Genomic DNA, 26150 nt, shown 5'->3' on the forward strand with positions numbered 1-26150 from the left:
ACCCTCTTTTACACCCTGCTGTCCTTTTGCGCCCTTTGGTGACGCAAGCGTTTCGTCTAATTTCATCTAATTAACAGAATGATACATTTTGCTAAGATTACCCATATATTATACATATAATTAACGTAAATTTAATCTCAATTATAATGATATAACTACCTCTTTGTTTTATGCGCATATGATACGAATCTGGTTCGCTATAGAGTAAGTTTTATTTATTTCAAAGAACGGTTACTAATGAAGCGCACTTCAGACGTCGTTTATCAACTCTCTGTGTCTAGATAAAATAATGCACCCTAACAAAGAGAAGCACCGCCACGTTTCTAAACCGGCGTCTTGAATTTATAAAGACATTGTGTGTATGTTTCTTTCTTTGCTTTTTACTGTAAAGAGCCATTTGAACATTGTGGCATTATTAACTAATAAGAGTTCCCTTAAAGTTAATTTTATTATTGAAATCAGATCGATTATTATCTAATTTCTTTTTATTTTGACGACCCAATAGATCCATTTACATATATTTTTTATCTCAATCTATTTTTCCATTGTGTGCCATTTAAAGTAATATGTCGTTTCTTCAGAAAAAAATTATTTATCTTTTCGTCGACGAAAAGATAAATAAATTAACCCTTTGAAGAATATCGCCGTACATCTACGGCGGTTGATCTTTCACTGTTTTGAGGTACCCCAGATAGTTATATAACTGAATAAATAATAAATACAAAACATTATATTCATATAATATTTTTTTTAATTTAAATTTTTGTAAATTATTTTTATACAAAATAATACCTATAAATTAAAGAGTACGAAATAAATTAACATAACAAAAAATATTTTATAGTAATTTTATTTTTAATTTCACGATAACTGTTTTTTAAAAAAAATATTCTGTAAATCCTCTTCGCATTACATCTTTCTTATTAGGATTTTTCTCAGTCATAATTAATGGATAATGTATCAAGAAATTTCTTTAAGAAAATCGATGGATATTTTATGGCACAAGACGTAGTTTTTCACCCAATTAATTTTAGTTTTGGAGCATTTAATTCTTACGTGACTTTTATTTATACGTTCTTTAATTTATTCAAAAATATTTTTACTGATTATGATTAATTTCAATAGATTTTTAAATTATTTTTGTAATTTTAAACTATAACCTCGATCGAGAAAATTCTAGAATATAATTTTTAATGAACGCGTATCCTCGTCCCACTCCTCTATGGTTTTCAATGAAATATAATAAATATATTATTATATACACTGGTAGTGTTTAATAAAAAAAAGCAATTCTATAAACAAATTATTCAAGTTATGTTGTATTCGTATAAGTTTAAATACTACTACGTAACTTTCTTTCTATGACATTGTTCGTATTCAACTGATCTTGGGTACCGGAGACGGTCTTTTGCAACTCCGATTGTTCAATTACATTTAGTGTTTTATTGTTCGGATAATTTTTGTCTCTATGATTTATTGATTAAATGCGTTTCAATGACATCCAATTCACATAAAGCAAAACTTTTAGGCTTACCTTTTATTTTTTTAGTGGTGATAAAGTATTGGCCTCAGTCCTCGCAAATGTTAGTACAGTAACGGAAGCCCTCGCATTTAAATCACTGATTACACATTCATAATCATCTATCAGGTTCTCTTATATAAGAGCCAGCACGATAAACCCCGCGTTTACCCCATTGTAACGCATTAGGCTGAAAGTTGAACATATAAAATAAAGAATAGTTCCTATATTTTTTTTAATAAAACAATAGAAATATGACTGTGGGAAATTACATTCCTTAACAAAGGAGTAGAAATTGTACACAATGGAAATAATGATGACTTTCAGTTATATTTAGATTGTTAATACGTATGTAGGTCAAACAACCTAGAAACTAGCCACGTATTATACATTAACCGGGCAGTTTCACTTAAACCCCATGATAATATATTCAAGACTCAACTGCTCTTTGTTGTATACGTACATATATAATATACATATTACAAATGTGTTTTTATTATTATCTCAATATTAACATACAGTATTTTTATAATTTCAGTGTAAGAGCAACACACCCGGGTTCTGTTGTATATATATCTGATAATCCATTAGATGCTAGTAAAGTAAGTAAACGTAACACATATGATCAAGATAAAACAAACTATTTTAAATAAATTCATCCGTTCAATTTCCAGTTGCTAATAGCTTTTGAAAGTGGTCAAATGGCAGTATGGGACCTTCGAACACGCATTGCTGAATTCCGTTGTATATCACCTGAACCTTTAAGATGCGTAGCTTGGCACAACGAAGGAAAGCAATTCATGTCATGTCACACCGACGGATCTTTAGCTACGTGGGCGATGCGACAGCCACCTAAACCACTCACCATCTCCCATCCGCACGGTAATTTCACCAAAAGTTATTAATCCAAAGTCAATGATGAATGCTAATAATATATTTATGCAATGTTTACAGGAAAGACCAACAAAGACGGCAAAATAGAATCTTGTAAACCAATACAAAAAGTCGAATGGAAGACTTCAAAACTTGGGTATTTATCTAAGTGTTTATTATAAATATAAGTTTAATATTATATTGATATTATTATATATGGTTTTAGCGAATCGTATGTGATATTTTCCGGTGGTCTTCCGTTCGACAAAGCCGGAAGAACGCCTAGCATAACAGTTATAAACGGAAAAACAATAACTGTTTTAGAAATGGAAAATAACGTTGTCGATTTTATAACTTTATGTGATACTCCTTTTAGTGCAGGTGCGTTAAAATATAATAATTCATTATAAATTTTTCATGATAAATATATTAACATGTTCTATTTTTTTAGATATGCAAGATCCATACGCAATAGTTGTATTACTCCAAAACGACTTAGTTATAATAGATTTACTAACACAGGGTTATCCATGTTTTGAAAATCCTTACCCGATGGACTTACACGAATCCCCAGTGACAAGTTGTTCTTATTTTGCCGATTGTCCTTCAGATTTAGTAAGTATCAAATCTCATATCATTTATGTTGTTATGTTTTATAGAATCAGGCAGTATTTTAAATACATATATATTAAAATATCAAACTAAGCCATTATTAAAATATTTACTATTTCATTCATAACCATGCAGATCTGAGTATTTCTTATAATAATTATTGCTGCTAAGAATCATTAGTCAAGCTAACAGATGTTATACTATAATCTATTCTCATTTTCAGATTCCTGCATTTTATTCTGTTGGTAGACAGTGTAATCAAAAGCGAGTAGGATTCAGTGAAAAAGAGTGGCCAATCAACGGTGGTGAATGGTCTCCGGCGTCGTGTTCTTATAATGAGATAATCGTCACCGGGTAAACATATTTCTATACATTCATTTTTTAAATCTCACTATATGCTTAATCAATCTATTTATCATATTTTAGACATGCAGATGGTAGTATTAAATTTTGGGACGCTAGCGCTGGTACTTTGCAAATTTTATACAAATTAAAAACTGCTAAAAGTGAGTAGTTGATATACCACGTCTGATCATTATCATTGAAGCTTTTAACAATATTATATTATTGTTTTCATTGCAGTATTTGAAAAACCACGTTCTCGGTCAGTCGATGGCACAGAAGACGATCCATTAGCTATTCAATTAATATCATTATGTCCAGAATCTAGAAAGATGGCGGTGGCCGGAGCTGGAAATCATATTATATTTTTTAAATTTAGAAAAACCGAATCTTCTAGTGAAACACACGTAGTATAACATCAAAAATAATAACTTATTGCCTTTAAATATATATATTTACTAATCTTTATGGTCGTTTCAGGTTATAGAAATACCTTTGTTAAATGATTCATTAGAAGATAGTGAAAACTCTCCGGAATGTGAGTTCATTCCTTCACATAAACCATCACAAGATTCTGAAAAGAAGGTAATAATATATAAATAGTGGGCAATTTTGTGTAAAACTACCAGTACGATAGATCAGTGGTGAAGTCAATGACTAAAACCTGAAAGATTTGGTTTCGAATCCCATATAAACCCTAATGTAATTTTGATTGATCATCACATATTAGATTTTCCGTATCTCACGGATGAATACTGTGATGATTTATTAAAATCGTACTAAGTCATTCATATATGGTATAAAAATTCTCTAATTATGAGCTACATTCAGCCCGTAGAGAATATCACATATGTATTACTAACATACACCTTAATCAACCAACCCAGGGTAGGTCTTTGTCTTCTTCGTATACTTAAAATATAAACTTTCTTTATATACCAAGAGAATATGTTAATATTGTATGCGATATTAACAGCAGCCATCTTCATCTTGTTTTGCTATTGCTGGTAAATTGGCTGCCAGCAGCTGTTTCGAACTACGCCCTTATATAGTCTCTTTTTGCTCTTAAACCCTTGCTTTTTTGCTAGTATAACTCACAACTCATTATTGGTGTCTTATTAGTGAACTAGGCGTTTTAAGAAATCAGAAAAGAAACGTAATATGATAAAAATCAATACCGGGCATGGAATTTCCTATATTTAAAATATTATTATTAGATTATAAATAGTACATGTTGTAAAATGGTTAAAAACGTGACAGTATTTTGTGTATTATTGTATCATTCAGTGCTGGTTAATCTTTAATCTTGGTTCCCACAATGTCACTATTATTTTAATTTCTCAACATGATCCCATCCTCGAATCAAATATCTATACATAATACGATAATGATTATCTCATCCTCACTATCTTCATCGACAAAATCATGTTTCTTCTCAACTTCTTCATTAAGTTTGTCAACCATAACTTATAAATAAATCTTTATACATAATCTGCAGGCCTATTGGGCGCGAGCGCTATTTGGTAAAAGCTTAAGAATTTTTTTAGGACTTAAATATGGTCTCAATAGTTCACCAATGAATAGTATTTTTCAAAACAGATACCTCTGTGGAGAGGAACGGCACAGGATGCGCAGATGTATACACTGTTTTTTTGAGTGCTAGCAAATGATTCATTTATAAAAAATGTGTGACGTCCATAAAACTTGTTTTATTGAATATTTTTAGAGAAACACTCAACCATTGTCACTAATAATATTTTAATTTTGTCGTATGGAATTTTTCCAGACCCACAGATAAAGTATTAAAATGTGAGCTTATAAGATGCCTTATTCCTTCTTCTTTGTGAAGGTCTTTTCAATTTAAGAGTAGCTTAAGTTTGGGAAGTTAAAAATGTTTTTTTTTCTAACTAGCTATAAATACATATAACAACACTCCGCTATGACTAACTTAGCGTTACTAACTTACCATTTATAAAAACAATCTTATTCAACTATGATCCAGTTTTTGGTTGTAGTATGGGAATGAGTAAAGTTTGAAAGCAATGGGACAATATTAATTTGTATAAATGTGCAATTAACACGTCATTATCATTTTTAGATTCAATACGGATTAAAAGTCCGAGGAGGAGCAGGCGTCAGAAAAGCAGCTGGATTTCAGGCCGCTCTGGTGTGTATGCCGCCGACGCCGCTTCGTCCACCAGATCCAACTTCGCCAACCTCGAAAATAACTGCATTAACGATAAACTCATCATACGGACTGTAATGGCTTGATTATAATATAATAATATTATCGTTTCGTCACTTTTCTCACTATCAACGTGTCACTTTTATAGAATGGCGTTTGGAAACGACCACGGATTAGTTATAATAGACGTTGTGCATCGTATGATTGTATGCAGTGTAAGTTCAGTTGAATTGTACGGATCGCAAGATCCGTATTGTAGATCGCCACGACGCACCAATCCCGACGCACCGGGTGCGCTATCGTCACAACAAGAGACGCAACGCTCGCCCAGCATCGATCAGGTATATAAAATAGGATTTGGTTATTTTTAATTAATCGATTAAGAATGATTATACTACATTTTTAACATCAATCAAGATCTTCTCAGTTTCGAATTACTCTTATATTTTATATAAAAAAAATGACATTCAACCTGAAACACTGTTCACATTGGTTAAATACAATGTTTATGATATAAGAACTAGCAGAAAAAATGTAAATACAAGTGTTATATTTATAGCATTGGTTCTCAGAGAATGGGCCATATTATACATAATGATTCATATTTATTTTTTATTATATATTGTATATGCCTTTTTTAATTATCAATGCTTGGCACAATGTCATCTATCATTACTGCTAGAAATTTGATTTACCTTTATTATTATATTTTTTATATACATATAATTTCAGTACTCCTATTATTTTAATTTCATTGTCATATTTTTAAAGTTAATGCGCATGCACTTATAGTTATTATTGAAATAGCCCTAGATTATTTATGACTTGTCTTTATTTACTTTTCACTATTTTGTAATGGCGCATTATCTATAAAAGTTATGATATAAGTAATTTGCATATATTATTTCTTTAGTCATAGTTAAAAATTTATTTATTCATTATTTTTTCTTTATTTTTCTTCCTATCCATTTTTTATCCCGCACCCGTCCAATGCATGCCTTTTTGTTTGGCTCATATCCGTCAATATCATTCCCCATAACCATCTACACTAGGCTTTAGTAAAATTGAAGAATTTGGATATAGCCGAATCGATACCTATATCGTCTTCACCTGCAAATGTACAGGACGAGTCTCAGTCTACTCCGGAAGACGTTGAAGAAGCGGAAGAAGCTTATGTAGAATTATATTCAAAACCGATCGAAAATCCTACACCGGAAACGGCAGCCATTTACGGAAGTTTACCTTCAACGGAATACGATAGAAACGAAATGACTAACATATCATCGGATGAAAAGTCTAAAATAGAAGCTATGCAGAATAGGAGAAGATCCAGCACGTGGATGGGCTTAAAGCGGCAAATTTCAAAAGTTGACGTTAAGATAAAAAATACTTTAGCGACGAATCAAGAAAGGAAAACTTCCAATTTTTATATACCTGCTAGTGATATTGAAACTACAAATGATGTGACTAAAGAAGAAGACGTAGATAGGAAAGGCAACGTTGATTCGACACAAGGCTATGATATGTACGAGCGGATGCATCAAGAGCTACGAGAGACTTATGGATGGGACGATAATAAGAATGCCGGTGACTCTGAAGGAGGCGTTTCCAACAGACCTGATAATTTACCACTGTTTGACGATCAAAACAGACCGATTCGTCCTCCAAGATATAACAAGAAACTAAAATCTGTCACTATCGACAAACGCGATCAACGACTATTGTCAATTCCCAATGTAAAGGGTTCCGTCTTGAAGGACTTGAGAAAAAAAGAAGACGTCAGTCCACAATCGCAGCCGACGTTCGCTGGCAACTTAATGAGACGTTTCAGTAAGTATTAACTTTGAGAAACTAACCAAAATTTGCCGTATTTTTTACTTATTTTTAAAATAAAGAATAAAATTGCACTAACACAATAATTACAGACAAACTCATGAGAAACAAATATGTGTCTTTGTTTAAACCGTAAAAATACAATTTTTATATTACATCATTCATTTAATACTTGTAATGATAAAATATTCCCATTAATGACATAATTATTTCAGTATGTATGTGTATATGAAAATATATAAAAATATTTTATACATATAAATTTTATATATGTATAAATAATTGAAGCATTTATGTTATGTAAAATGATGTTGATTTTTAATGTTATTATTTTCCCACTAAATTAATATTGTGTTATATACTATATATTTGGTTTATTTTATATAAAATAAGTTACACAACGCTTTTTACCCCCATCATGTTTTATGTTGCCATTTTTATAATACACATCCATCGTTCATTCGATTTATTAAAATTATATTTATTGTAATACTATTTTTGGAAGTTATCACAGAAAGTTTTTTATATTATATATTTATACATAAGTCTCTTTTATATATTATTCATTGCAATAGTTTGAGGTATGCTGTAGTTCATATTACTTGCACTGTAGATTACATTGGGATTATTATATTAGCTAAATTTTAAATTAACTTTACGCAACTACCAAATATTTACCTAAATGTACTTATATAAATATTCGCAATTATATATTTATGTATGTGCATATGCCGCATTTAATATTTATCTCGATTACACTTTTTTGCTTATTTTAATTGACTACAGTCAAAGACATCTCTGCCCAAGGTAGATTTACTACAGGTCCATATAATGCCAGATTCTGTTCATTGGTATTTCATGTTCATGCTCATTGCTTGTATGCAAAAAATACTAAACGTAATCAGGGAACATCACTAACGAGAATATTTTGTACTACATGGTGATCTATTTAGAAGCTTACACTTAAAAATTAATAAAAAAAAGGTCTGGAAATTGCAATGTAAGATATTTCAGTATAGCGCTTATGTATTACCGCCAATTAGTCATTTAAAACGTCAAAGACCATAAATGGTGATAAGAGCAGGTCATCCATTCTCAGTATCGATCGTCAAGGTTGCATAAACTAAAGGAGGTAGCAAATAAGTCGCCTGTTCCTATCACCGCGCATGTGGCATGCTACTTCCTTTAATAAAATAAATAGCTTGAACACGTACATTTTGAGAACTAATACCTCTGAAGATGAATCGGCTTATAGCCTCCAAATTGTCACTTATATTATTGTGCAATAATATATTTACTCTTTATTCAACAGCTTGTTAATACACTTATCAAAGTCGAAATTATAAATGGATGAATTCTCCCTTCTTATTAGCAAAAGTGACAAAGATACCACAATTGTACAGAAGTCACGAAAAGCTAAACAAGTTCGACGCTCTACGGTTCAGAGACAAAATTGTTTGTTATATTTCATTGCTACACAGAAATGTTAATACTGGTATTTTAGTTTTAAAAATTGGTCAGAATACTGAGCTATCGGTATTGCAAGCTCTAATCATATGAGAACTATTATTATTAAATAGGTAAAATAATCCACGTCTATAAAACAATGTATAATATAATAATAAAAACCAAAAGTTTTGAAAAAAACCATATCCATTACGATTCGGCCCATAACAGTTTCTGCCTCAGAGTTTTCGGTACTCGTACCTCGTGGTCAAAAAAAGCAAAAAAATATCACCTTCTATTTTTTGAAAACGTGCACTAACAGTCAATTTAAACAAATATTCAGAGAAGCCAACTATATTTTACAGATGTTTAAAATAATTCAGATGATGATTTCATGAAAATAGTGCAAATTTTAACACAATGTGTGTTTTAGGATTGAAGAGAAATATTAAGAAAAAATATAGTTTCTCAAGAGGAGACATAAAATTGCCCTCACAAGTCTAAATTTAATTCAATACAATTGTTTTATGGATATATCTCAAATATAGGTGTACCATAATAAACTAACCAATTTAAGGAAGTCAACATTGTTATCGATATATTTTAAGAATTTAGATTGACGCTTTGAAAATTGTTAGCATCTCAGCGCCATAATTATCCAATTCAATTTTCTTAATACAAATACTATTTCAGTATTGATTTTTAAATGTAAACTTTACAATGGATTATTTTGTATATGAATAATTTATTGTATTTTTAGGTCGTATATCTTTGAAAAATCTTATTAAATATTTCTTCGTATGAAAATAATATTTGCTATTAACAAGTTTGCTGTTTTTATTATTTTGTATTTGTTTTTTAAGGATACATCGTCGGACGAGGACCAAAACTGCCTTAAATACATATTTGGTGATCTATTCGGTAAATCACGTTGTTAAAATAAAGCATTATATTCGTTCACGTGTGTCCAAGAATTAGCGTCCCTTTTGCCACCACTTAGATGTGAGTGAATAGAGCTGTGATTTTTTTGGTTTGGCTTTATGCATTAATATACTCACTACCCGTTTTTGCGCTTTTAAAACTGCGTAGTAAGGAATTCATAGTTATAGATAACAAACATTAGTTATAATCTTATACAATTAACGCTAATCAACATGCTGTAATAGTTGATTTTGTTTAGAACGATAGCAGCACATTTATAAATTAAAGTCATTGCACATTTTGATGAAGGAGATGCATAAAAATGCCTACGGCATGGCTAGTCTCATAGGTTTAGCCGAAGCAACTGTTTAATACGAATACCATATCAATTCATTCAACTCGCTCACATATTATTACTACAACTTAAGATTTGTTAGTGATGTTCGACAATATTAATTTATGTTTAATAATAAGACATATATGGAACTGTAGTGAATTATTTTTTAAATGAATCGTAGGCAAAAACACTAATATTTATTTATATTTATATAATACTCATAGCATTTTTATTAATAGTTTTTTAATAAATTCATTTAACATCATTGCGTATTATAACATATTGTAATCAGGTTTGATTTATATATTCATATAGTCGAACCTTAAATATGATTAAAATTGTATCATTTATGGTTTGAGGTTCTGCTGTATTCATATATAAACGTGTGTGTGTTTCATAGGATATTCATTAAGCTGTGTCTGTGAATTTTGCCAGAATAAAGACGCTGATAGTACTAAAAATAATTTCAGATCAGCACCAGTAGGTATGGTTATATTATTATTTATTTTATTTTTTTCACATAATAAATGTATTGGAAAACGATGAATGAACTAAAGCGGAAATGGTTACTAATATTATTAACATTTCTCTTCATACTACATAATCAAAATATGGAAAAATCGATTTAAAGATCAAGTGCAAACATATATATTATATGATATTGTTATGTATGTTGTTATATTTTTTAGAATGTTTGTAAGATACCATAGAATTGGCGGCATATTCTTTGAGAACCAAAATGTTACTATTTTCGACTAAATAATTATTATTTTACGATTAATTTGTTAAAAATTATTGTTATGTTAGATTGGTGCATAATTTCTATTATTATATTACCATTGCTTGGGATAATCTTATTACTGGAATTGCTCCTAGAATCTTCTTATCTTCAAACGTTAAAGTACCTAAAATTACATCAATATTTCTTAAATAATGATTTGCTTTGTTAAAAACAGATGTGAAAGTCTGTCAATATATATTTAAAAAAAATCATATTAACAAATAATAAAATGATCTTTAAATGCTTTCCTCAGTATTTAGTCAATGATGTCTTGTTCTATAATGATGAGCTAGTAAATAATTATTTGATAAAATGGTTTTAAAATATTTTATTTCTATCAATTAACTAGTTTTTGCATATATCGTATCCTTCAATACTTAACCATAGATGTTTTTATATCTATTCTTTTAACTGCAACATAAAATTGTTCACGAGAGAAGCATTCATCTCTTAAGTCAATTATTGTCCCATTGAGCAAATGTCCTTATGACTCATTTATTTTTATGGTGAAATTGGGATTTAAAGTCGTTTGAAGCGAAAAGGCAAATTATTTCCTTAATTATTATTATTATATTAATGTGTTTAATACCTTCACGTCTAACAACCGTTTTTATAAATCCAAATTTTTAAGCAACATATTGGAGCTATTAAACTTAAGGATTTTTATATTATTGGCTTACTTGTTTCAGAATTAAGAGAACTAGTAATTTTCTTTTATTTTATTATCTTATCAATTCAGTTAAATAAGCGTGATATAACTTGCATTATTTTTTCTATAGAGAAATTTAATTCATCGACTTTTACATTGATTGGCGTAATTGAGTGATTTAGTCAAACAGTAATTAAATAAAATATGGAAAACTTTGAAAATTATTGTATATATCTGCATTTCTCAACTGGTGGTAAGTGACAAATATTTTTTTCTGTTCAGATTTGAAAAAATGTGGAACGGACAGGAAAACGTCCCCCCATAAATTAAACATGAGAGACCAATAGTAATAGTTTCTTATAAATTTCTTTTGGTGAAACGGTGGCATAATTTTTAAAATGATTCTTAAGAAAAATAAATTACATAATTTGTAATAATACACCAAGCTATCCATTTTTTATTATATGGTACGAAAATTAAAAAAGTTGAAAATCTCTAGTATAGATTATTCTGGAAGAAGCCGATATCCATGATGTATTGTGCACCAATCTAATACTATATTTATTGATATGTATGACAGTTCTCGTTTGTATTTGCGATTGATTGTAAATGGACGTTTCTAGCAAACGAGAACTATTTTACATAGATGTGATTAAAATGTTAATAAATAAAAAATGGCAGTCGATGGGTTTATGGCGTGCGCAGATAAACGGTGTGTGCAGTGGTGCCGGGAGTGGAATTGTGAGTTCGTCTAACGCGGGGCGCGGGGCAGAAAGCAGGCGCGCAGATGCCGTCCGCCGCTCTCGCTCCCAAGGTACCCGCAAACTGCACAAGTGTCTCTCCACCGCCTCCTACAGTGAGGATGCGCCACCAGCGCGCCTCCAGCCCTCAATCTCTGCACAGCACACGCTGCTAGTCACCCGACAATATTGCAGTTTTGGTAGTACAGTCACCTAAGATCATTTTATTCATTTATAAGTTATCAAACATATATATACATATGTGTATGGTATGCCATAAACGATAGGTCAATGGTGATGTGCGAATATTGCTACAAATAGAAATATGAATACCTCCAATACAATTTGTTTTATGTCATTCAACTTCATTAGTAGTACAAGGTATTACTTCGGTGTGGCTTAGATTTTTACACCTCTTGCTTACAAATAGCAAACTGTTAGCATAATACAGAAATTTATAGAAAACATGTAATATACTCAGATGTGCTTAATGCTAATCATCTTGTTGATTCGCTGAGATTATTATCAATTGCTGCAAGCACTGTTTTTTAACCCAGTTTTCATCTCTTCTCTCGGTACATTTAAATCAAATTTTCTAGTGTATACTTTCTGGAGTGATTAAACTTTCATGGAGCGATGAATTTCAATGTATTTCACAGCTTCATTACTTAAAAACTAATGATAGCGCTGCTCCACTTTGATGCATGTTGTAAGAGCGACGGCCATTTTGCACTACTGCAGTGTCTTCGTGTTGTATGTTTGATTCTTACTGCTACCTTATGATTTAACACTGCTGCTAATTTACAAGATAATATAGCAGTGTTTTGAATTTTTACTGCGTTTTTAAGATTTTCATTGTACTAATACAAGATGTTCGTTTATTTTTGTAGTAGTATTCGTTCATCGTCTATATTTAATTTATATTCGCATACACATATGTACATATATTGTTTTATATTTATTAAGGAATGTACATAATTTATTTAAGCTTACGTTTACATACGTTGTTAAAAAAATTATATTATAATTGTTTATTTATATTTTCATGAGATTATTTTGCTATATATGAATATGTAAAATATATTTTATTTTAAAAATATTACTTAAATAAGATAATAAAAATTTATTTTTGATTATTTATGATTTGCAATAGAAATTTATATTTTTGGTTGAATTTTCAGATCGGAATCATATCATAGGTAAATTGCTCTCTTTTGCATTATGATCCTAGTGTTCACAATATATACAATTTGATGTACCTACTCTCTTTCTCTTTATCTTGTTCTGTCAATCAATTTATACATAAACCCATCCGTTTTTGATACAATTTAAATACACCATAAATACATTTTTCCTTATTATTCTTATAACACAGCTCACTGAATTGTGTGATGATTTATATATAAACCGCCTCGTTTTAATGTTATGCTATTTACTTATTAAATTAAACATTAAATTGAGGCTAAACACAAATTTGCATGTAAATAAATTTGAGCATTTTAAATAATATAAATATAATTTGATCACAACCACTGCAACAATTTTTACTTTATTATTAAAGAATAGCCCTCACTGTAGAATCTATTTCACAAGCTCTGTGTAGTTGAACTCTATTTATCTATATAACCTATGATGTCCTTCAGTATTTATCTATTTTATATTAATACTACTACTTTTCACAGATTTGAAGCACATATTGAGAGGTTTTATTTATATTTATTATATATTTATGTTTGTTCTTATATGTTTGTTTCTTTTTGTCTAATCACATATTTTCACTGGCATGACGTAGATTTCTTTTAAAAGGTGACGTACTATCCAAAACTATAAGTTCAATACTCTACTCTCCATCTCCGATGGTAAAAAACTTCAATTCGTGTATGTGTGTGCTGTTCATTTATCTACCTCTTTGATATCGACATAGTCTTTTATTTTTTTAATGTATGTACTTGCAAACTAGCTCTTTACTTCGTACACGGTATTCAAATAATTTGCACCAGGATTCGGCGTATTTGTATGTATGTATATGTGTGTACAAATTTGCAAAGATATTATTTCGGACGAGCTACATATTTAGAGTAATTTAGAATGAGACTGATTCACTCGCTTCGTAATAATATCTCTGTATGGACGTGTCTTTGTATGTGTCCTAATGAAAACTTCCACGATTCTCTCTTACGTTAAACTGAGGTAAAAACAACTGTTATATGGTCATTTTTACACATTTGTAATATTATACTGTAATGACATACGCATACATATTTTAGACTTGTATTCATGTTATCATTTTTATTTTTAATAATTGTATCTCATTAGTGAAACGTAGAACATTAACATTTATTTTGCATTCGCATGATTTGAGAACGTTTTAATATATATTAGAAATAAGAATGCTAAGATCTATATATCTTAACATAAAAAATAATTTAATATGATTAGCAACGAGTATGCTTTTCAAATTTAATTAATAAGTGTTAATTTTTGAGTGCATGGTATATTAAATTTGTTCTTTAGCTTGTACTGTAATTAATATTATTATATTTTAAAAAAACACCATTTTTGTGTAAAATATGAAAAATATCATATTAAAATGGTGTTTTAATTAAAACAAACTTACAATGATTTGTAATCTATTTAATTATTTGCAATGCTATATTATTTCTATTAATGTAATAAAAAGCATTATTTGTTATTTAATGTATGTCTAATTTGCTCAACCATTTACCTGAAAATGTTTTATTGTAAATGGAAACTGTTATTTCAAAAATGCATTGTTAAACAGGATAATGGTTTTAAAAAAAGAATGTTGAAGCTTGTTTTATAATTTTGTATTGGAATTTACGTATTATAACATAATAATAAAAGTTTTTCCATATTTTATATTAAGTTAAATGAAATATAATATTGAAAAATATATACATACATATATATTTTATACTGTTACTCAATATGTATTTTTAATGTTATATTTCGCAGCATTTTAATTGTAATATGCGCTTTTTAAAATTGCCAGTTGTGTTTGATTAACGTTTGGTTTTTGATATTAATCAATCTATCACCACATACATGAATATTTGGCACATTAACAAAATAACACATTATTTTCTAACAATCCTGGTGGGAATTTTCAATCTTTACACATACAAAAAATAAATAAAAAAAATAAAACTTTCATATTCATCCATAATAAAACATTATTTGGATAAATATAATATATATTCTACTCTATTAAATAAACTTTAAGCTTATGTTTCTTTATTAAATTCACAAAATTATATAATATATAAATGAATAATCTTAACAATGAATGTTTACATTATTAACGCGTTGACGATGACAAATGATTAATAGAAATGTTGCATTTTATATTACTGGCCGTGTAGACAAGTTGGACAGTTCATTTTCAAGATCTCGGTCGAGCAGTATGTCAAGTCTTGAAAATATATCCACGGAAGCCATACAATGTTTGGCGTTTGCTGATAGCTATACGAAGAAATCTGGTAAGTTTAAGAATACGTACCAAATTTAATTATACTTAAAAGTTTAGTACATATTGAAAAAGTTTATTTTTTCTTAGATCCTTCAGCTCAACTGCCGACTCTGTGGGTGGGAACGAGCCTCGGATCTGTCCTCACGGTTATGATCAACTTACCAGAACCGGAGACTCGAAATAATCAGCCAGTAGTAATTACAATATTAGGTAGGTTGTATTTGTAGTTTTTGAACCCAATAAGCTATAGAGAACAATTCTAGATGCCCTAATAATACATAGCGATGAGTCAAATCTAAGTCTTTAATATTGCAAAAGAGTTCATTACTTCACTACTCAAAAGATCAACAGCTATTATATTAAACTTTCGTGTTGTCACTTTTTGCCTGAACCCCTTCCCGGTCATCCCTGAGCTAACTCGGAAATATGTATTTTGTGAAACCTCATTTCAAAAATAAGCAAATTTCTCGAGAAAATTATCATAGCCTTTTTTTGTTAAAAAATAAGTGTGTACGATTTTTTAATTGTTTTACAATGTCTGCATTTTTTTATACCGCTGCATAGGAAAGGGTGGGTCCGTGCCAGACATTTTTGAGTCACGTTTAAAAAAGTACTGTGACCGGGAAAAAGATAAATAATATGTATCACTATTGCCACTTTACTAATAATAATGTCCATATAGAATTTTTTTTATTTGCTATGTCGAAGGTTTTGGCAAGAAAACTATTATTTCGTTGTTCGCTGATTTTTTTATTTAGAAGAGGATGACTCTTGATAAGTCAGTCTTTTCTCTCCTTCTGTGAAGCATCTCGTTTAGCGAATAAAAATTAAACAAACTGCTATAAAATATAAACGCAATGTTAAAAATCTCATTAGAAACTAGATTTTTGAAAAGTGAAAGAATCGGATGAAAAATTTATTACTATTAAAAACAATTTAAATTAAAATGGACAATTAATAAATTACTTGTAAAAAACAGATTCAAGAAATATAAGTTACAAATATATGTTGTACGATTAAAAAGAAAGAAATATTTATGTAAATACTGTAACGAATGAAATTTATATTTCAGGTGGACCCATATTTAGGTTAAAAGGATCAATATTGACAATGTCGTTTTTAGACTGTAATGGTGCTTTAATTCCATACGCTTTCGAGCCGTGGAAAGACGAAAACAAAGAGGTAAATACACAAAATTATCTTAGCATCATTTTTATATAGTAAAACACCAACCAAATATAGGTATTTTATATGATGAAAAAATAAATACACAAAAATGGTCATTTATACTGAAAAATTGCAATAGGGTGGTATTTGTTTTGATCTGTTAAATAGCTTCGTTATTAGTTAAGGTATCATTGAGTTTATTGTGAATGTCTTATTTATCTCCAGTTTTGAGAAATTTGTTCTTATGAGATCATTGAAATTTGAAGGACTTGAATTACAGAATACCTTGAAGTTTTATCCTTATTTTAAAATTATAAATATTTTTAAGGTGTTCTGTATCAGTCGGCAAAAAAATTAAAATTAGTTAATAGGTAGTCATTGGCACAAATTCGCATATATCTCACGTTGATTCTACAATATATCTTGATTAATATCTATAACTTATATATAGCATTCAAACTATTAAATGCATGCATCACTTCTTCTAAAATAAACTATTTAATTCACCGTCGTTAGTCTGACTTTTTCCAAGATGACGCATATCAATTATACTAGAGTAACATAACGTCATGTTTAATTTGGTTTTTAATTGAATATTTGGCACATTTTATTACATTCTTATGAGATTATACATTACTTATTTTAAGTTTTATTTATAATACTAAGAAAAAAAAGTTTTTTTTATTATGTAATATAAGAAAATACTTTGGCTACAAATACATTATGAACGCTTTCTAACCTGGGACAGCGTTGGGCGTTGATACTTAATAGGGTAAGTTTTGAGTGCTTCTAGAAGTGCATATGAATGTGAAATATTACGTGAATGTTTGCAAAACTGCTGTTGCTATAAACGGACAATGCATTTTTTAATACAAATAAGTGTTTATTTATTTTATTTTTTATTTACTTTTGATAGTATACACACATACATTATATTTTATATCTGTTTAAATATACTGCCATGACAAATTTATGTATGCCAGTTTAGAAACTTGCAATAAGATGATTGATTATGACCGAATTGAAAATAATATTTTACATTGCTGGATCCTGTGGACGATTTATACGAGTGTACTTTCGGACCGTGCAACTCATTTTGAATATTAGCTGCATGTTTATTTTATGAAACTGGCATCAGTAATACATCTGTAGTTTATTATTACTAACATAAATTTATAAACAATGTGTTCGATTAAATTTTTTACATATATGTATAAAATAAATACACGTCAACTTATTGTTTTTGTATAAATGTTCTTTTTTTATTCACACCGTTTGTATAACTACACTAATCACACACATACGAAGATGAAAAATATTTTGTGTTAACTATACACAACGACACGAGCACCTTTATTGTACATACATACTGTCTATAAACACAAATACATAATATATACGACACTGATCAATCTTTTCTTTCGGGTTATGAAAATATACTTATATACATATATACATGTGACTGAGTGTTGTTCACGTGTGTGCGTGTGTTTGCAAATGTGTGTATGTGTTTGTGCATTTATGTGATGTGAATTAATAAGATAAATATGAGTTTAATCATAAAAAAGATATGCATGGATATTGCATTATTTTTTTTAATATTCCTTTCAACTCTACACATAATTAAAGAAATAATATGAGCTTTATTTTATTTTTTTGCATTACCATTAATACATATCAAAATAGCATTGTATAACAATTTTATATTTATTTTGCCATAAACATAAGATAACTCGAATTATATGTTAAATTAGACGATGAATACAAATCCATTAGATTTTCAATAAGACGGATATCTTGTTTTTTATTTAATTTATAGCAAAATCAACACTTAATATTTTTACAGTACATTTTATTAATGATTTTAATAGATACATATTAAGTATTCAATTAATTTTAATTTAGGTTTGGGTTCGATGTTAAAATTAGGGTTTTAAAAGTAGAAAAATAAAAATTTTCTACAAAAAAAATTTCAGTATTTTTTCTACAATTTTTTTTTTTTATGTAGTGTTGTAATTAATTTGTTTTTGTAGTATGTATTATAGAATTTTTTGGTTAGTGTGTTTTTTAATTGCGGCGAATCACTGGGATTAAACTTAATTTTTACATGTAAAATAAAATGCTGATTTCACTGGCACATGTAGTTCTTTTATCATTGTCGAACAAAAAACTGTATGTACATTTTATAAAAATAATAGATTTTGAATCAATTAGGTTATTGAACCGTTTTGTCAAACTAGTAGTAATAATGTTTTATCTCAGCGAAATAAAATGATCCATTATACAGCCGTAAATATGTAGTATAGAATCACCTACTACTTAAAACAAGCAGTAGACTCTGTAGATCAAATATTGATTTTTGCTAAAAAAATGTAATGTGAAAAACAAGACCTTATTGGGAAAAATAACGATTTGAAATCATAATGTAATTCTACATATACATATGTAAATCTTATCTTTGTGGCAAAATATTGTTGTACGGTGTATTTAATATCAACAAAAACAAGATTTGTTGTCAATACGCACTTATTTTTAATAGTGTGCAAAACTATAAAAACACCTGATACAATGGTGATTATATTATACAATGTTTACAATGCCCTCAGCTGTTCAGTTGATGGTAAAATTCAAAAACAAACCCCAGTATTATGGAATATATACATAAGTAGTGTTGCACTCTAAATATTCCAAATGCTTTTTATTCACTAGTATTTTAAATACGTAAACATTTTCAACTAGTCCGTTTCAATAAAATTTTAATAGGGTTGATTAAATGGACATATAATATCAATTAAACCCGAAGTTAATATATTTTATCAAATTTATATAATTATAAAATACACACAAATATTATATAATGATACATGCATGTCTTTCTGTCATTCCTGCATCTGACCTACTTTATTTAATTATTTTCTGATATGTTTATATTATATAATATGATATATTACACCTAATGATCATTTTTACGATATGTGTGTTTTCCGTGTTTTTCCTAAATGTATTTTAAGTGTAAACATGTGATTTTATTACTAATATTTTTAAATTTTTCTAATATAATAATAATAAAACTAAAAATAATATTATGTGTCGTGTTGTCTGTGCATATAATCCAATAACATTTTTTTAATATATTAAATATTATAATGTATGACTATAACTATTATATCAACGTGAATATTTTTCATCTTCTCCGCAGCATATCATGTTTTCTGTAAAAAGAAAATGAAATATAAATCAAACTAGCCTTAATGTGAGCTTAAAAGCTTTACTTTCGATAATGTAAATAGCCTTAAAAATATGCTTTTAAAGTGATTTTATAAATCTCTATGCGTTTATTTTATTTATTTGTATATACACAAATCAACTCTAAAGTGGTATTTACACTGCTTTGCAACAAAATATGACAAAATATTGAGTGCAGTATTAAGATGTAGACATATAAAAGAATCTGGTACTTGCTTGTTAAGCAGTACCCAAGTAAAAAAACATATTTACAACCCTGTAAAAAATAGAGATGGTTATTCTCAACCAAATTGAAGAAAATTAAATTTATCGGCCCAAAACCTACAAGATGGAACTAAAATATAGTTAAATTTCTAAGGCATCTTTTTATTGAACTCAATTAAACACGGTTAATAAATCACTTTCTTCTATTAAATTTGCAACAAGCTATCACCGTATGATAAATATCACACAACCACAATACATTCACTTATTTGAACTCGACGAATAGACCGACATAGTGATTGACCGCTTTGATAGCTTAATAGAAAAATCATTTTTTAGTTGTGTATTATATATTATTAAAGTTTTAGGACCCCCAATCCCGAAAAGTGTTTTATGGAACACAATTTTGTATATTATAATATGGACTTAAAAGTAAAAGCACGTTTCTGATACATGTCGATAAATATATTATACTATAAATGAGAATTGGCCGTTTATATTTCATTAGAAATGCTTCACGTTAGATGGGGCTGAATTTATGATACGATATTGATATTATGTTATTGTGATGATTGATGAATTGTTTAAACGATGGATTTGATTGTAATATATTGAACAAATTCTAAATTTGTTATTAATGATGATACGTTTAGGATAGTTATTATTATTTTTTTCATTATAAGTCACTTTAGTTGCTTTTTAAATGTTAGAAGTGTATTTATAAATAGTTTATGTATCTAAAATAAACTTATATAAAAACATTATATATTATTAAAACATATTTTAATTATTTTATCATGCATTTTTATATGATTTTTTTATTAATATAATAAAAATATTGATTAAAAAATTAATAAACATTTATCACATCTGAAACACAAAGGAGAGACTAAACAATATCATTACAGAATATGTATTGTATATGTTTTTACTTAATTTTCATGATTGCTCCGTAAAAGAATATGTTTTAAATTTACACTTTTACGTTTCAGGGACGCGATAAGAGAGAACGGACTCCGACAAAACAGCAGAGCAGCGGCAGCGGATGCAGCAGCCGAATGAGTCCAACACCTGGTGCTAGTTCGGCTAGTGATAGTGCTTTATGTTCTGATAGACAATTTGTTGTTATAGCGTCAGAAAAACAAGCTAGGGTAGTAGCGCTTCCGAGTCAGAATTGCGTGTACAGACAACAAATTGTCGACACTGACTTTGTGGTCAAGGCCGAAATTGTTAGCATGAAAGGTAACGGCATCGTCGACGATACACCTTCTGTCCTGTAATTTTTTAAGAATGTTTTTCATTTCGCCAAATGCTGGGCCAATAACATTAATCTTTATTATTCTTCACATTCCTCAACATGACAAATACAATAGTCCTCATATCTTCCTTCAAAGTTTCTAAAGAACTGGAATTACTACCATGACTTCGTATTACATGCCTGATTCGAGTCATTTTTATCACACTTGAAGGTTTTCATATTTTTTTTAAATGCTTACAAAATAATCGGACAGAAGTTATATGAATATGTGTTGCAATATTAACCGTCATGTATAATCAAAATTGAAAATTTCAGATAGTGTATGCCTTATTTGTTACATTTCGTCTGGACATTTATTATCATACAGCCTCCCGTCTTTGAAGCCCCTCATAGATATAAATTTTCTACCTCTTTCGGAACTCAGGTAATATATTCGTTCATTTTTAAAGTGTAAACCACATTCGTTGCGTTTTGAGTTGAGTTTTTTAAATGGACAACTAAATTTATTTGTATTAACATCTTAAACTATCGAAAATTTTTAAATAAAATAATTACAAGTTAATAATTTTATAACGTTTAAAATGAGAACTAATCCTTTGATGTGAACTCCTGAACGATTAACATCCTTTTTTTGATGTTAACTATCCTTCTAACTGTGAATATTTCTACCACTATTGTGCACTAGTATTTCCTATGAACTCCATGTGAAGTACTATGTGTTTTTAATACATAACGTGTTTAGAATAAATGTTTTCTTGTAAAATAAATGGTTAGAGTCTTATCGTGTCGCTTCTCAAAATGTACAGGTGTAATTTTTGCGTCTACTTTCAAAATCTTTTTTTTAATATAATATAATACATACAATTTTCACAAACCACAATACGCAGAAAAGATGCCTGAATCAAAACAACAATTTAAAATGAAACCTAATGTTTAAAATTGTCTTGTGAAAGTTTTTGAAAATATACAATTTGAAAACTTTATCTATATATATTATTGTATATAATATATTAAATTTTTTTTTTCAAAAACTTTTACTTATCTCTAATATGTATACAAAAACTCCTTATATGAATTAATGCATTTGGACTGATATTAATTTTATTATTCAAGTACAATATAAAATAAGGATTTTTTATATACCCTCAAATGCACAATAAATCTAAAAAAACTAAAAGCATATGAATTTCAGTGAATAAAATAAAATCTAATAAAATAGCACCGTCATACATTGCGGCTAATTGCTTTGATCTAACATAATCATGTATTAACATTTTGTAGTATCATTGATGTATTAATTTTGGTGGAATGAAAACAGAATAAAGCTATTGGCGCAAAGTTTGAGAAGCTCTTCTACTGTTTCATTCTACGTGCGTTGATTGAATAACATTAATTTTTATACATATAGTGAATCAGAGTGAATGGAACGATCAGTTGAAGAGTTTTTCAATAATTGTATATGCTATTTTTTCTTTGATATCTCAGTGAACACCCTTTTGTAAACATTGTTTTAGAGAGAGAGCACCCTATCGGCTGTTTTTAATATACATATTTTTCTCACATATTTTTTAAGTATGCTCCTTGAACTATATACATACATATGTATATATTTATTTACTTTAAGACTTGATTATAATGAAACACATCTATTAATCTATCATACACCGTACAACAACTTTTACAATTATGCTAATAATATATGATAACCTAATTTGTATGCAAAATTACTCGCTGATTTCAAATATGCCACTCTTTTTTTTCTAACACATACAGTTTTTTTTCTAACCGATTTTGTTCTTATTATTTTTTGTTAAAATTCACACATATTTTTGGTTAGCCAAAATACTCAAAAATAATTGTAGTTATATTTTTATATTGGATTATGAATATTGCAATCATTAATGGTGAATTTATATCACTGTCATAATTTATCATATATATTTACTAAAAAGTCACTGGAATTTGTTTTACAAAATGCTAGTTCTATAGATATATTGCTAATGTCGATTTTGCCAGTATACATATTACAGGAAAGTTTTGCAATACTTGACTGTGGCGAATAATAAATTATACTCACATTACTGTTGAGTAATTATATTTTTATTATTATTATTAATGGTGGAATATTAAGTTTTAAAAACATTTCTTCATATATAATTTTTTTGCCATTGTTGATTTTTTATAAATATTCTTAACTTTGATAAAATATTGTTAATTATATTATATATTTTTTAATAAATGGTACTTAGAATGTTTTGCAATAGTTTTGAATAAGTCTTTTAATTACAAAAAAATGCTTTGCTTTTAAAAAAAATTGCCAAAAAAATGATACACAAATGTAATTATCCATATTAATCAGATTATCGTATCTTTATAGCAATAAACTTTTATGCTGATATTTATCACTAAATATTTTTTTATAAACAAATCATTATAAACAAGTCCATTTGGATATAACACAAGACATACATAACAATAAAGTTGAATAAATTAAATGTATCTACATATATGTGAACATATTAATAGAAAGTATGTCATTAGGTATTGGCTTAACTTAATTTTATTTCTTCTTCTTCTTCTTGTTCTACTCTTACTTTATTTATATTTATTTCTTATATATTTTTTCTTCTATTTTATATACATACTATATCAATATACAAAAGCTGAAAAGTACGCTCTCTTTCTTTTTGAGCCTCACAATATACATACTAATGTTTTTTTGGTAACACCTGTCTTGCTGTTTGTACGTTTGTGTGGTTTGTGCCGTATGTAGCTTCCAGACACAGTGCAAACAGGGAGGGATTGTAGATCCAATGCTATCCATTTGGGGACAGCAGCTCATAGTTAACGAGGACACTGACCAGTAAGTCCCTAATGTATAACCCTAGGTACACAAGCACTCTACACCCGTAATCTCTCACCTTAACTTTGGATTATAATATTTATAATATATTTATTGAAAAAAATATATTTTCATTGACAGGAAAATTTAAACTATTTTATTGATACTGTATTAGGTTGCATTGATATAGTTCCCCTTCAATGAAAATAAATTAAAATGAAGCATCTTTTGCATAACGGTAATGTTTTAACGTTGATAATATATACCCTGATGTGACAATGTTGTCGTTTTTTCGATACACCATTTTATTATTCCTCCGATTGACAATACACACTGTATACATTTTTGATATACTTGTTTTATTGAAGTATCTGGAGTTATATTATATGTATACATATTAAATTTTTTGCATGAGATCTCACACGAACGCTTATTGGTTATTACGACGACACAAATTCTTCAGATTTTTCGAACACGCACTAAATTTTATATATTTGGATGCAGCAACTTGTAATCACGATGCAACTTTGTTATATACGCACTTTAATCTTTCATTAGATGACCGAAACTCGAGTTTGCATGATTGTCAATGCTAACATCGGTGAACACTAACTAATTAATTGATGATAATTAAAAATATTATATTATCTTATTTTTAGGACAAACAGATATATACATATTATTTTATTCCATTCAATTCGATTCACATGTGTCATGATGCGTTTTCAGGATATCGAGAACATTTTGCTTCAGCAATAAAGGGCATGGTCTATATTTATCTTCGCCCAGTGAAATACAAAAATTCACAGTGGACGTTGAATTTTGGTAAGTGTAGTTTGCCGTTATTCTTTTAAATATTATAACTAATTTATTATACAAACTTTTTCAGTCAATCTGTGAATGAAATGATGGGTGAACTATTCCTTCCAAGAGATATGCCTGAACCTCCTAAAGAAAGTTTCTTTAGAGGTTTGTTTGGAGGTGGATCTCGTCCATTAGATAGAGAAGAATTATGTAAGTTTTTTTATAAATTCAATATGAAATATCAGGTTAGTGCATACATAAACTATATCGCTTTTCAATAACATAGAGATTTTAACTCTCATTATTCACAATTGCGACTTACCTATCTATGTTATATCTCATGTTCTGGAAACCATAGTGAGATCTGAAAATTGTAAATATTAGTTATTATAAAAAATATAACTAATAATCGTTATCATTTTTATCATCAGTTGGAGAAGGCAGTGGGAAACCTAATAGGACCGTCGCCAAACACATTCCCGCACCATCAACCAATGTGGAGCAGTTGAACACGAGGGCCACGACGGCCGCTTCTGAAATTTCCCGAGCTCACATGCTCGTTGTGGAGAGAGGCGAAAAACTGGGTCAATTAGAAGATCGCACGGAGAGAATGCACAATCAAGCACAAGAGTTTGGTTCGACGGCTCATCAGCTCATGCTCAAATATAAAGACAAAAAGTGGTACCAGCTCTGAATTGAACGTGATTCTATGAATTCACTTTTTATCTAAATATTTGATTATTTTGAGAGTAAATCGTTGAGGTGAATCGTAATATTACATCTATATGAGACGTATTCGCCACTATGTACGATTCGGGTGTCTTTGGAACCGTCAGAGATATATAAAAATGTTTTTAATAGACCCACTGTAACTTTTAGAATAAAGATGAAAAAATTACAA

General features: G+C 28.8%; 1 protein-coding gene across 17 annotated transcripts in view; it reads left to right on the top strand.

Annotated features, from left to right (window-relative positions):
• Positions 1-26150, top strand: part of Tomosyn (syntaxin-binding protein tomosyn) — a 280098-nt gene extending 253948 nt beyond the window's left edge. Inside the window, exons 5-27 of one of the 17 annotated variants that reach the window (XM_088205743.1) lie at positions 2058-2121; positions 2194-2401; positions 2474-2549; positions 2619-2773; positions 2844-3007; positions 3228-3358; positions 3431-3510; positions 3587-3756; positions 3827-3931; positions 5445-5605; positions 5680-5872; positions 6584-7361; positions 10469-10552; positions 15622-15738; positions 15816-15938; positions 16801-16910; positions 17644-17667; positions 21338-21587; positions 21919-22027; positions 24377-24466; positions 25175-25270; positions 25335-25459; positions 25681-26150. In XM_088205743.1, coding sequence (XP_088061869.1) covers positions 2058-2121; positions 2194-2401; positions 2474-2549; positions 2619-2773; positions 2844-3007; positions 3228-3358; positions 3431-3510; positions 3587-3756; positions 3827-3931; positions 5445-5605; positions 5680-5872; positions 6584-7361; positions 10469-10552; positions 15622-15738; positions 15816-15938; positions 16801-16910; positions 17644-17667; positions 21338-21587; positions 21919-22027; positions 24377-24466; positions 25175-25270; positions 25335-25459; positions 25681-25943 — 3676 coding nt within the window. In that variant the 3' untranslated portion in view covers positions 25944-26150. Of the gene's footprint in view, positions 1-2057; positions 2122-2193; positions 2402-2473; positions 2550-2618; positions 2774-2843; positions 3008-3227; positions 3359-3430; positions 3511-3586; positions 3757-3826; positions 3932-5444; positions 5606-5679; positions 5873-6583; positions 7362-9673; positions 9813-10468; positions 10553-12203; positions 12439-15612; positions 15739-15815; positions 15939-16800; positions 16911-17643; positions 17668-21337; positions 21588-21918; positions 22028-24376; positions 24467-25174; positions 25271-25334; positions 25460-25680 lie in introns of those variants that run through there. The other 16 variants (XM_088205744.1, XM_088205748.1, XM_088205745.1 and 13 more) reach the window with 16 other exon arrangements.

The sequence above is a fragment of the Plectrocnemia conspersa genome, unplaced genomic scaffold (assembly GCF_051122295.1).
Source record: "Plectrocnemia conspersa isolate PC_06_02 unplaced genomic scaffold, ASM5112229v1 ptg000002l, whole genome shotgun sequence".
Taxonomy (NCBI): domain Eukaryota; kingdom Metazoa; phylum Arthropoda; class Insecta; order Trichoptera; family Polycentropodidae; genus Plectrocnemia; species Plectrocnemia conspersa.